The following is a 13,346-nucleotide window of genomic DNA, read 5'->3' as shown; positions in this document are numbered from 1 at the left end:
GTTAATAAAGTTATGCTTTAGTGTCCTTTATTGATAGTGGTTTGATAATAATGGTCTCCTGCCACTAAGAAATTTTCCTTTTCACCTTCCCTCCTACACCTTCTGAAATGCAGCTTTAAAGAGCTTTGTAGAACAGATGAGTTCTGAGGCATGACCTGAGAGAGGGTTGAGGTTTGGTGAGCTTTGTTTTTTCAGCATGAGTTCCTGGGACTGCTTTACCTGTATCTCTACTGGTTATTTCTGATTTTATGTTATTTGCTACTTGTTTCAGTCACACCTCCATGGCTTTATTAAACTAGTTGACTGCTTTGCTGAGCTGATAGATCCTAGCCTAAAAAAAACCCACTTAGCTGTCCAAAATCTTGGTTACTAGATTTGCTGAAGTTCAAAAGTGTCTTCCCCTTCTGACTTGAGTATTTGGGATAAATATTGCAGGTTCTAAGGGCCAAAGAAATGTGTCTTTATAGTTTTTTTTTACCTTGAAAAACAGATTCTTGTCCTGAAATCTCTTCTGTTAAAGGCAACTGTATTATCACTTTTTGTTTTATCCATTCTTGACTTAAGCTGAGCTGGCAATACAAGACAACTGCAGTTACACCATCATGCCTGTTTCACTACTGACTGCTTTTTGTATACAAAATCTGTTGCATAGGTGCCATGTTCCAGTGTCTTCAATTTGAGACAAGTCATTGATTTCAGACAGACTGTGTTAGTCTGTTACCTGAGTAAATTTGATCCCCGTGACCAAAACTCTAACCTGTTTGTCCAAAAATGTCACATGTTTAAAGAGGTGTCAGCTAAATGCGTCTTGATTTACATCCAGTATGAAGAATGGCAGCAATCACTAGCCTATAAATATATATCCCAGTTGTGTACAGAGGTAGTAAGACTTGTAGATAACTTTATCTAGATAAAATTATTTACCATTGGTTTATTCCACTTTGACTTGTAAGTATAATTCAGTAGGTATCTGGAAGACAGTTTAAATTTGGTCAGACTCCTGTTTAAATGGAGACAGTTCATTTTAGCGTGTAGTAATCATCCTCTGTGATCTCTGCCACCAGATGGTGTCATAAGATTTGAGATGTTATCTGGCTCTAGCTGGTTATAGGAAAATAAGAGGATACTGTGCATGGTGAATAACTTACTTGCTATTCACATGTTTCTCATATTTGTAGTGTAAAGAGTTTTTCTCATCTGATCCTAGATTGTTATACATTTTTTTATCCCTGGTTGATGAAGTTGTTAATATTCAGCCCTGGGTCAAACAGCATTGCTGTCAGAATTCAGTCAGACTCTTGTATTTCAATTGCCTGATTGTTAATGTTTACTGTCTTTATGTTTGGGATCCTTCAATAGAACTTTCTTGGCATCAGAGCTCCATATACTTAAGTGACCTGGTTACCTTGGTTCCAGTGCCTCAAATCATGCTCTTCATACTCTGTAGTAACTGTATAAATAGAAAAAGCTCAGTGTCTGTCTGCCCTCCTACGTGCACTCTTGTGTCCATGTAGGTTTTCTTAGGTAGTCTTAGTGACTTTTGCCAATGCCAGGTCCCCACTTCTGTGGAACTGCAGTAGATGGGATGTATAGACTAGAGTCTGTTTTGATTTGGCTTCTGAGTTCCTCCTGCTCTTAACTTCTAATTAGTGAAAGAGATATGGTATGCATACTGTTGAAGGGTTTGATGAGCTTAAATACCCTAAGAAGGAAAAGCAAAGATATAGCTAAATATCACAGAAATAAGTGTAAAATTAAGTGGCAGGTATTTCTGTCCTTCCTCTAAGGGTCTGATTGTTTAACTGTCTTCAAGTGACACTAGGCTATCAGAATAAGCTGATGTCATTTTTTTGTAACAGAAACATCTAAATTGGTTAGGTTCTTTGTTCTGCATGTTGTAGATCACTTTGATGCTTCTTAATTGAAAATTATTGATCCTAAGTCTTACTGTGTTTGAGGCTGTAATGGTAGTAGGGGTACAAAGACAATTCCCCTCTCCTAAGGATGCTAAGAAGAGTCTTAGTTGAAATGTTATGACCAGTTTTGCACATTTCTTTTAGGATGTTGTGGGCAATTTGTAAAGAGGAATAGCAATTTTAATAGGCTTATGAAATGTGGCATTTGAGAAAACTGTGTGAAGAAAAGGAATTTACATATGTCTGAAAGCAAACTGAGAGTACTGGGGAGAACAGAAGCTTCCCAGGCATATGGAGTTTAAATGTCTTAAATGACAGCACACAGCAGTGATGCTGAGCAGCTCTCTGTTCCAATCAGGACACTGTGTATACCTGAATCTGCTGGTGTGTAAAAAGCTATTGTAAGAAGGATAGTAATAAGGCATTTAGTCTCACTAGAGAGGAGATACTGTCTCAGTTTACAGCAAGGAAAGCTGAAGTTTGTGTATTAGGAGATTATTAGCATTGCTTATTCATAGGGAATTGGAAAAATGCAGTTTGGTTGTGACTTCAGATGTATGTGTCCTTCTGGTCTGTACCCCATTCTTCGGTTTAGTTGAACTAAAACCAGACATCAATGAAAACTCTGTTCATGCCAGGTGTTCTTGTGCCTATGCTGGTCTGTTTAAAGTATGTCTCCTTATCTCTACTATGCCTCCCCTGTATATTGTAAGAAGTCAGCTGAACTCGTGGGATAGCACACAAACAGTTTCTGCTCAGTACCTTCTAGGATAGTTACAGTCAACTTTATTGCTTTTAACAGGAACTGAAAAGAACTTTGATCTATAAGTCTTCTCTCCTTTTGGCTTAATGTTGAAACAGTTGAGAATTCACCTGCCCTGTTATAACTTTTGCTGTTCAGTGCTGCTGCTTCAGTACTGAGGAGTCCAGAACACCCTCAGCCTGTTGTGAGAAGGAGATGAAATCTTAAGAAGCAGGGAAGAGTTTGCTTTCAAAGTCTCGTGTCTGGTACAGTATTTTAACTACTGGACTGTAATTATAGTTATCTCTTTTGCCATGTTAAAAACCCAAACAAACTCCGTGGCTACAATGTAAAGTGCATGATAATGAGCTAGAGAAAAGTATTCATGTTATTCATGACAACTTTAGTAAGTCCTTCAGTTTCTGTCTATTGATTTGGCACGGAGCAGCATCTCAGAAGGAAGGTTAAAAGCACCTCCTACGTATGCCCAGAGGAAATGTTTAGCTAATTGGTAAAAGTTATGGTCTAGCAAGGGAATGCATAATGATTTCAGATGCCTCAAGGGCAGTGAATCTGGGAAGGAAAAATAGTCTTTGAATGTTGGTGCTTTTGGTGCTGCTCGAGGTGATGAAGTTTGAGCACAGGCGTGTGTTGTGATGAATTACTTGGCTTTGTACAGCTTTCTCTCAGCAGTAGAGATGGCTTTGATGTTTGGAATGTTGTGTAATACAAGGAAATGGTTTTGTGGTCTAACATTTTTCATTAAGAAAATCTCTCTTTATTACCAGGCTCTAATAAATGAGTTAGATTAGCAATTTTTACTGTTGGTAGCATTTGTTTATGACAACAGTTGGTTTGGTACAGCTTTCAAGGGCCTATGTGGGGTTCTCCAGGTTTTCTTTTGAAAAGACATGGGTTGCAACCAGGAAGGCTAAAGCCCTTGTAGAATTAAACCTGGCCAGGAAAGTAAAAGAAAACAAGAAAGGATTTTTCAGCCACATCAGCAGCAAAAGGAAGAATTTGGGCCTGCTGCTGAACACAGAGGGTGCAGAGGCTGAACTACCAAATGCCTTCTTGGCTTCGATCTTTACAGCCAAGGCCAGCCCTTGGGAAGCCCAGTCCAGCAAGGACAGGAGGATGGTCTGGACAACAGCTGGGTGAGGAAGAGGTTGAAGACTTGCTGGGAAAGCTTAACACTCATAAGTCAATGGGACCTGAGGGGATGCATCCAAGAGTGCTGAGGGAGCTGGCTGATGTGGTTGCTAAGCCACTCTCGGTCATCTAGGTGGGACCTACTTTGGCAGCGGGGTTGGACTGGATGATCTCTAAAAGTCCCTTCCAATCCCTCCCATTCTGTGATTCTTGGCAGATTAGCAAAGTTAGTTATGATAATCAAACTATCTATGGCCTAGGCTAGCAGTGCTTTTGAGGGTCTAAATACACTTCCATTCCTGTTTTTTCTGAGCAAGAATCTTTTCTCTAAGTCAAAATAGCCTTGTGCCCACCCATCAACCAACTAAAGATTTCATGGATGTGCACTGTGTGGAGTTGCTCCTCTCTCCTCTCCTCAGCTGTACTACTGTTCTCTGCAGCTCAACTAGGATATGCTGCAATTGTTTTCTGCAAGAGAGAAGTTACTAAAGCAAGAGAACCACGTGAGGAGCTGAGGAGGCATCGCTGCAGAGCGTTCTGCCATGGCAAGCTTCTAGACTCCTCATGAAGTGTAGAGTTTCCAGTGCTATCTGTAAGGACATGCAGCATTTAGGCAGGCCAGTGCTGCTGATCTCTTTGAGGCCTTCTGAGGATTTCTAGGCAGCTGGAATGCTGGGCTGCCCGCCCCACTCCAAGGCACTTGTGGCTTTATATAGTCAGAGTGTTCAGCCACTGATGTGTAGCAGATTTAACCTTGACGTACATTTTTAATGTATGTTATCCGGTAAGCTTGAATACCTTGTGGACAAATGGATGTTGTAGCAGGAAGTAGTCTAATGCCTAATTTTCTTTGTAGGCTATTTTTATTTGTGAGAAGCATTCTCCAAACTCTCTGTAGCAGACTTGCTGAAGTTAATTAAAACTGTGTGACGTTTCTAAGCTCTGGGCAGGTGCAGGCTATGGGCGAGTTGCATGTTTACATAGCATGGTTGTAACATGCATTCCTTTCCTTTAAAACAAGCCAAAAAAAAAGCCCCATTGAATATGAGTTATATTCCCTCAAAAGAGGAAGTTGTTGTAACATCTCATGAGTTTAGAAGGCTTTGTGTTTTGCTGTTGATATGTGTTTCTCTTTTATATGGTGGTGAGGTCTTTATGGCAAAACCATACCTTTGCTTGCGTTTTGCTCATACTAGCTTATTTTCCTATTAGCAGCCCATAAAAAGCAACTTCCAGTGCAAGTTGGTGATTTCCAAAGCATAAACTGTTAAATCTGACAAAAGCTTGAAAGTTGTTCAGTGTTCAAAGTGTAGGATATGTCTTTGTTGTTGTTGTTAAGAGTTCAGATATGCCTGCATTTATGTAGGGAAAGCTCTGTGTCTGAAGTTTCTTGGTGTGCATGTTTTGTGATTGAACAGACCAATGAATGATGTAATGAAACACCATCACTGGCTCCATGGCTGGCTGGTGAGTGGGGGAATACCTTGAGTTTATAATGTGTTTCCAAGTACTTTGTGAAAGTTCTTTTACAGTGAAATGGAAGTACTTCATTAGAATGAGCCATGGGTTTTGTAGCAGGATTTAGGAGCCATCCAAGAATTACAGAATCTCAAGGGTTGGAAAGGACCTGGAAAGCTCATCCGGTGCAACCCCCCTGCCAGAGCAGGACCACCTAGAGCAGGGTGTATTTTATGGTGAATAAATGAACTGATAAACCTTGAAGGCTGATGGTCTTTGATGTCATAAATGGCCTTTGTTTTATTTTCCTAGGGCATCAAATATCTTTCTTGACTTGTCCTGTATACCAGTGTAAAGACCCGAGTTAGCCCTGCTTGCTTCTCCCAGTTCCTTATTTCCTTTTCATCATCCTAGGTGAAAAGCATTTTGTTAATCTTTTTTGAGTAGCTCAAAGGATTCCCAGAGATCTCTGTGTGCTTGTAGAATGCATGTTTTCTAGGATAAGGAACAAAACAAAAGAAAGGGAAAGCTACTTTTTATTAAAGCTGGTGTAGATGACTATTCAAAACTACCTTAATCTCTTCTTGGAGAATATGGACTGTGCACAAGAGGTATGTATTCTCTTAAAGAAACTCAACACAAGTGTTGTCAGGAATAGTAACTCATTTTCCCTTTCCTTACTAGATTACTGAGAAAAAGAAAAGTAATTCTTAATGTTGGTTGTCTTAAAACTGTTTGTATCTGCAGGTGTGGGATAAGATCTTTCCAGAATAAGAAGCATGGTTCGAGAACGAAAATGCATATTATGTCACATCGTGTACAACTCAAAGAAGGTAATGCCTCACACCTGGTGGTAGCTACCCATGTGATGATACTGATACACAATGTGTGTAAGTGATGCTTCTATTCCAAAAGTGTGTGAAGAATGGGGGGTTTTCCCTATCAGGAATATACTGATCTAGGTCTATCATGCATATGTTTTAGAGCATCCTTTTTGAAGTGAGCTGTGCAGGTGATTCTGAATGCTTAAAGTGTAGAGGTCTTGGAGGTTTTTGTAGTGCTGTGTAAAGATACTAAAATGAAAAGTGTGCAAACTCATCTGGCTATAAGTTATGGTATGTTAAGAAAACTGTAATATACTGAATTTTGATTCATTTTGGGAGGTCTATGTTTCCACAGGGAAGGAGAATGTGGAATTATGCAGCACAGCATGTATCCATAATGCATCCATTTGACATGTCTTCTGTGTACTGTATATCAGCCATTGAAAATGAGTGTTTCTTAGTGGACTTTCATGTATTGCTTAGCCACATGGCACACAGGTCCCTTGCAAATGCCAATGTAGTAATTCACATAGCTCTCCAAGTTGGAAGATGTTGCTTTCCCATTGTAAGTGGGTTTTTAAGGACTAAAGAGTACAGTGATTAGCATCTATTCTTTGAAGATTTCCAAGAGAAAGTGAAATCTTCAACTGACATGTTACATACATCTCAGTTTCTGAAGTGCATCTGGCAGAGGAAAATAGGATGTGATGATGAAATCACAACTGTGTCATAATACAGATAGAGACTCAGATTGTACAGGGAAACAGTGGTTTAAGTACTGTGATGAGACTTGTAATAAAAACTATGATCAACCACAATCTGCCAAAAATCAGTTCATTACCTTTGCTGTGTGCACTCCTGTTTGTCTTTCTCCTGGAATTCTGCTCCCCTTCTGTTGAATTCTAATGACTCCTGTGTGTCCTTCCTCAGGAATGGTAACATTATATGACTTCCTGAGAGGGTGACTGCTTTTGCTTTCATGGTCATAGAATTGGGAATGGCAACTTCTACAGCCCCGCAGGAGTAGAGTTACACCTTCCTGCAAGGCAGGAGAGGTCTCAAAAGTGAGCTTTTCAAATCTGATGTGCCATTTTGTGTTGTTTTAACCAATTTTGCTATTTTGTTTCCCACGTTGAAGGAGATGGAAGAACACATGAGAAGCATGCTTCACCACAGAGAGCTTGAAAACCTGAAGGGAAGGTATGAATAAGAGCAATCTTGCATTTCATATTTCACTCTGGAAGAACTCACGTCCTAGTTCCCATACAAGCTGAATTACATAAGATAATTTTATACATCACTTATTTTGCATGCCTGGTGATAAAGATGACAGTGAACATGTTCTCTTAATGACTCAAGATACAAACAGTAACGTGCTCTCTTGTATTTCTTGCGCTGTAGTAGGACAAAATGAAAGAACATGGGGCTTAAGTCTTGGCAGTTTCATGCTTGGTTTCTTGGAAGCACTGGAACTCTCCCTTTGGCAGAGTTATGAACACTGATCTTTTCCTTTTTAAAAGGTTTGTTTTGAAGTTTTCAATGAGGTAGCAACAATTGTTGATCTTTTAAAGCACTGTGAGAAGACTGGTATCTTGGATGTCAAGTCTTCATCTGCTTGAATGACTACCTTATCCTCTGCCACCTTGGTTAAGAGACATAGCCACAGTTATGTCTCTTATGATCATTCTGATCTACTGGGTTTTATTTGCAGCCTTTGGAAAGCAGGAGGAGAGAGTTAAGGGATGTTTAAATACCATCTTGATAATATGGATTCAGGTTGTAATTTTTAATCATCTTGCAGCACAAACTTGTTAAAAGATTTGTTATTTTTATAAACACCTATTAAAGAACAAAGAAGTGATCCTCTTGTCACTCTTGGAGATGTGGGAGATACATTTTGTCCAGTTATATCCAGGGAACAAGGCTATATCTGTTTGCATGCTATCTTTTTGTCCATATAGCTCTTAGTCTGTTGTTCTGTGTGAGAGCAACTGTTGGGGCTCAAGGCCATCTTTTTTTAAGAGTTAACTATTAAAGAGTGAAATGAAGACTCTGATCTATACAATGACACTAATGCCAATGCAGTAAAGTTTTGCTAGGTTGAATTCTAGTAAAAATTGTTTTGTTTTACAACGTTTCAAAAGCAGAGGGTGTTAGGAGCTTGTTTCTCTCCAGCTACTTTTGATATGCAAAGCATATGTACAGCTGCAGAACAATGTCCATGTGTGGAGTACAAGGTTGTGTAATGTACATGACACTTGAAGAAATGTCTTTGGACCATCTGTGTAGTCCTTTACACCATTGCTGAGTGTAGTTGTTAAGTATTGCTGTACTTTGTCTAAAGTAGCACATTGAAATGGTTTTGAGTTAAAAGACTTTCAGAAGATCTATAGCTTGTGTGTATGCCTGCCTTTGTCTGCCAACATTACAAATCAGCTCTCAAAAAAATAACCCTTCTTGTAGGACAGTGAGTAAAAAGATACTGCTTACCCCAAAGTACATATTCACTGTCTGTAAATAACCTCTGTTGTCTAATTTCCACTTCCATTTCATATTTGATTAATTTGTCTGAGGCTTCACAGCAGATTAGTAAACTGGGAAAAGAACTTGACTCTGCAGAAGCTCTCTAAAGAGCCTGTCCTACCATTCTATGATTCTATGCTGTTGAGTATCTGTCCTGTTGAGCTTGAAAACGATTTGTCCTGTTACTGAACAGCTGGGAAGAGGTTGCTCAGAAACCAGAGTGTGCTCTGCACTAGAAGCTGACTTGGGGCCAGCTAACCTGTGGAGCATTTCCATTCTGGACTTTCTTTTTCTGACAGTGATTCTGAGATTAGCTTAGAATGTCACATATTTTTGCATCTTTTTCCTGGCCTTCTAAGTTAGTATTTTAATTGGTTTTTAGTTTAGGATTCTTGCAGGTAACAGTAACTTCTAGAAGTTCTATATTGTGTCTGCAGTGGCTTGCAAGTGACCTGACAATTCATGGTTTTCAATTTCCATAGGACTGAAATGAAGACATCAGTTTCATTATCATTATATTTTCCAGCACTAGGTTACTGGTTTTGTTACTTCTTTCAGAAGAATGCATGGAAGATGTTTGTTCTCAAAATGAATCATGAACTTCATGTTCCACTGTGCAGCTGCAGCCTTATTCTCTTCCCCTGTGCCTCTCCTCCTTCCTCCCATTTAGCATGAGTCTTTTAGGAGTCCAAGTACTGCAGGGTAAAGGAATTTCCCACATGTGTTCACACGTTTCTCCTTTTTAGGTAAATTTAATAACTTTGAGGGCTAGAATAAGTTTCTCAAACACTTTAAGGCTCTTCTCTTCTTGAAGTCTTAATCAGTGTGATATATAAGGAGAACTGAAGGTTGAGTACAACAGAAATCCTGTTGTATGATGGACATTGAGCCTGCTGTCTGAAGTACACATCCAGTAAATAAAGCTCTTGGATGTTTTCATACTGAGAGTACTTTTGTCACGTTTTTATCAGACTGCTTTTGTCCTTCTTGTTGAACAATTAAGACTTTGTGGTGTTCCTGTATGGTAGGGAAATGTGTAAACATGATCAGTGTGTGTCATGGAGTGTTCTGGCTGATAACAGGCATAAGGGAAGGAAAGGACTGAAGGAAATCTAAATCCTCTCAAGTGTAACTGTCTGAACTTTTAGCCAGTTCATCTTCACTGAAAACAGCTGTTCCTCTAGAAAAGAGAGTGTTGTTTTTCTTTAGGTTCATATAGATGAAGAGCAGGACAGAGAAAACTAGTCACTACCCTTTTTTTTCCCCCAGACTAACAGCTGTGACAGGAGGCACAGCTTTGTAATTACTAACTTACAAGTTAGAAGTGGTAGACACAAGTTCTTTGTCCTTAGGCCAGCTGCCAACTCACTGGCTTTGTCCAAAGTAAGTAAAGCTTTGCATTTGTTGGTCTGTAAATGAGGATAATCAACTTTTATGAAAGAATTGATGGAAACATAGGTCTCATGAAGGATTTGGACTGCTTTCTAAAACCTAATTAGTACCACTGAGCTATGCTTATCATTGAAGTGGAAGAAGAACACCTTTTTCAGCAAGAAGCCAGTTTTCTGTTTGCACTTTGCCTCGTGTAATGACCTAAGTTAAAAAGAAGTCTTATTAGCAATGCATAGCTGTGCCATTGATGAGTGTGGAGAGCATTCTTCTGATGGCATTAGTGAAATTTACTGTGTTTGGTTATCGTTGTTGTACTTTGGGCTATCTCATTAAGCCAATATGTAGTACCAGGACTTTGAATATCATTGAGTGTAAAGTGTGCAAAATGAAGTATGCCTCTCTCTGAAAAATACAGACTAAATGTGTAAGCTCCTAGCTTTTGCAGGTCTTTCATCTGCAAGTAGTTAGGCTGCAATGTACAAAATAATTACATGTAAAAAGTGTAATTTTTATGAATTAGTCTATTTCAAATAAAATCCTCTCTATCTGTGCTTGAGTGACTGCATCGGTTATAAATCTCAACTCTGTTAGTAGGGAAACTACAGATTTCCAGGATAAATAAAACAGTGGGTCCTAACTGGGTCCCACTGAGATATTTGCAGTGGAAAATCATAGAATCATAGAATGGTGGGGGTTGGAAGGGACCTTTAGAGATCATCCAGTCCAACCCCCCTGCAGAAGCAGGGTCACCTAGATCAGGTTGCATAGGAACATGTCCAGGCAGGTCTTGAAGCCCTCCAAGGAAGGAGCCTCCACAACCCCTCTGGGCAGCCTGGGCCAGGGCTCCCTCACTGAAACAGTTTTTCTTAAGTTTAAGTGGAACTGTTTGTGTTCCAGCTTCATCCCATCACCCCTTGTCCTGTTGCTGGCTGCTATAGAAAAAAGGGATGTTCCAACCTCCTGACACTCACCCTTTAGATATTTGTAAATGTTAATAAGATCTCCCTCAGTCTTCTCTTCTCCAGACTAAACAGCCCCAGTTCCCACAGCCTTTCCTTGTATGAAAGATGCTCCAGTCCCCTGATCATCTTGGTGTCCCTGCACTGGCCTCTCTCCAGCACTTCCCTGTCCCTCTGGAGCTGAGGAGCCCAGAACGGGACACCAGGACTCCAGATGAGGCCTCACCAGGGCAGAGCAGAGGGGGAGAAAAACCTCCCTTGACCTGCTGCCCACACTCTCCTTGATGCATCCCAGGCTGCCATTGGCTTCTTGGCCATGAAGGCACATTGCTCATGGTTAGTTTGTTATCAGTCAGCACTCCCAGGTCTCTCTCTGCAGAGCTGCTCTCCAGCAGGTCACCCCCAGCCTGTAATGCTCTTGTTAATCATTTTTCTGACTTGTTTTTTTTTAAGTGGTGAACATCTTTTCCTTGTTTAGGCTTATTGTTAACTATATATTTCCCTAACAGTGCAGCATGGCAAGGTTTTGTTGTGAGAACAACTGAGATATTTTTAGAAGTCTTAAGTTTTGGGGTTTTTTTTAAAGTAACAAATATATTGTAACCTTATTCCAATTTCACTGAAACATGAGTAAAGCCATTTGTCTGGCACAGCTGTCAACTTCCTCCAGCTGAAATAATGTCTGTATTTTTTAAGATAAGTCCTCCAAAGCAGAAAGCAGAGCTCATGCACACTTGAGAGCCAAATAAAGTACAGTGAACTGAAGACACGTTCCCAGCACTCGCTGTGCTGTGGAGTCTTTAGATTCCAGGCAGCGGTCTCAGCTGTCCCGGTTTAGGTTGATGTTGTATCAGGATTGGCTGTATCCACATACTGCCTCCTCCCCTTGCTAAATTTCACTGGGGGAAGGCTGAAGGGAAGGATTAAATGTAGAAGCTGTCACCAGGCTTCCCCAGTGCAGCTGGCAGCATGGATGGGCTTCAGAGCAGCTCCTGCTAGCTCTGTAAGCCTTCCATCCTGCCTCCTCGCTCACTATGTTTCCTCTGAAAAGATTTTGAGTACAACAATTCAAGAAGAATTCTCCTTCCCCATGAATGCAGTTTTATTACCAAGCCTTTTACCTCTTGATTGTTGGAAAAAAATCTGTTGAAAACTGACCATCAAAAAAACCAGACCTCAAAAGACAAAGCCAGAGAACTCAAGTAACTTCAGTAGACACAGCAAAACCAAGCTGCCTTTAACTCGAGCATATTCAGAGGAAACAAAGTAAGACTAGAGATACCTGCCATGCCTGTTGGCAGGATTGAAAATCCACTCTCTGCCTCTCTTCCTAGGGACAGCAACCATGAATGCCAGGTGTGCAGGGTGACGCTGGTGGGTTTGTCAGCATACGCTAAGCACATCTCCAGCCAGCTGCACAAAGACAATGTTGATGCTCATGGCAGGAAAGAGGAAGAGAAAGAAGAGGCAGAAGAAGAATACTTTGACAAAGAACTCATTCAACTCATCAAGCAAAGGAAAGAACGGAACCGGTGAGTTTTCCTTTGTCCTCTTGGGTCACAGAGTTGCTTCTAACGCTCCCGAGGCTTAGGTGCTCAGGAAATGTAGGCTGCCTCTAGCTAGTCTATTATGAGAACAATCCAAGAGACTTTTGTGGGTGTTGTAGTTTCAACATGTAAATGTGTTTCTGAATGTTCTTCCTCTGCTGAGCTACTACTAGTAAGTACAATTACTCCATGATGGATAGAAACACTGCTTGTGTGTTTTGATTTAGTTTTGAGTATTTGATACCCATTTAACTCAGAGGCTTAACAAATGCTGCTGTTGTTTGGGGTGGGGGGTTTCTATGGGAACCTGACCTTGGTATTCTGAGACAACTAAAATTTCAGAAAATACCTCTGCTGGTTGGGGGAGAGGGAAGAGAGTGAATGGATTAAGTTACTAATACAGCAGAATTGTTTCCATTAGATCATAATCTAGTTGAGTCAGCTCCTAGAACTTAGAGTGTATCACTTCAACGTTGCTTATTTTCTTATCTTAGAGCTTACTTCATCCTCTGCAGGAGGCCATTTCCCATTTGACAGCATCTTTTAGCAAAACTGGATGGCATGTGTGGAAAACTTAAAGGGGAGAACAAAATGAATTTCCAGTTTACTCAAATCAAGTGGTTTTGAGCAGTTGTGTGAGAGTTTCCTGTCTTGTCCAGGAAAGGAATGTATTCTTGTCCTGGAAGGAATGTATTCCTGTAATGTCAGAAAGGAGCATTTCTATAGTCAGCTTTTTGGAAGAAAGACTTTTAATTGAAACTCCTCATTTGGCAGAACACTTGGCACGTTTGGTCTGCTGACCCTGGGAATAACTGTCAGTGTTAAGTTAGCAT

The 13,346-nt window shown here is 40.3% G+C and overlaps 1 protein-coding gene across 3 annotated transcripts in view; it reads left to right on the top strand.

Moving 5' to 3' along the window:
* ZNF106 (zinc finger protein 106) overlaps nucleotides 1-13,346 on the top strand; it is a 39,651-nt gene that overhangs the window by 2,400 nt on the left and 23,905 nt on the right. For all 3 annotated transcript variants that reach the window (XM_061997950.1, XM_061997951.1, XM_061997949.1), the window contains exons 2-4: nucleotides 6,016-6,101; nucleotides 7,231-7,292; nucleotides 12,301-12,498. In XM_061997950.1, the coding sequence (XP_061853934.1) occupies nucleotides 6,048-6,101; nucleotides 7,231-7,292; nucleotides 12,301-12,498 (314 nt within the window). In that variant the 5' untranslated portion in view covers nucleotides 6,016-6,047. The remainder of the gene's footprint in view (nucleotides 1-6,015; nucleotides 6,102-7,230; nucleotides 7,293-12,300; nucleotides 12,499-13,346) is intronic.

This window comes from Colius striatus, chromosome 6 (assembly GCF_028858725.1).
Source record: "Colius striatus isolate bColStr4 chromosome 6, bColStr4.1.hap1, whole genome shotgun sequence".
NCBI lineage: Eukaryota > Metazoa > Chordata > Aves > Coliiformes > Coliidae > Colius > Colius striatus.
The sequence above is the reverse complement of the archived record's forward strand: the minus strand, read 5'-3'. Positions and strand labels throughout refer to the sequence as shown.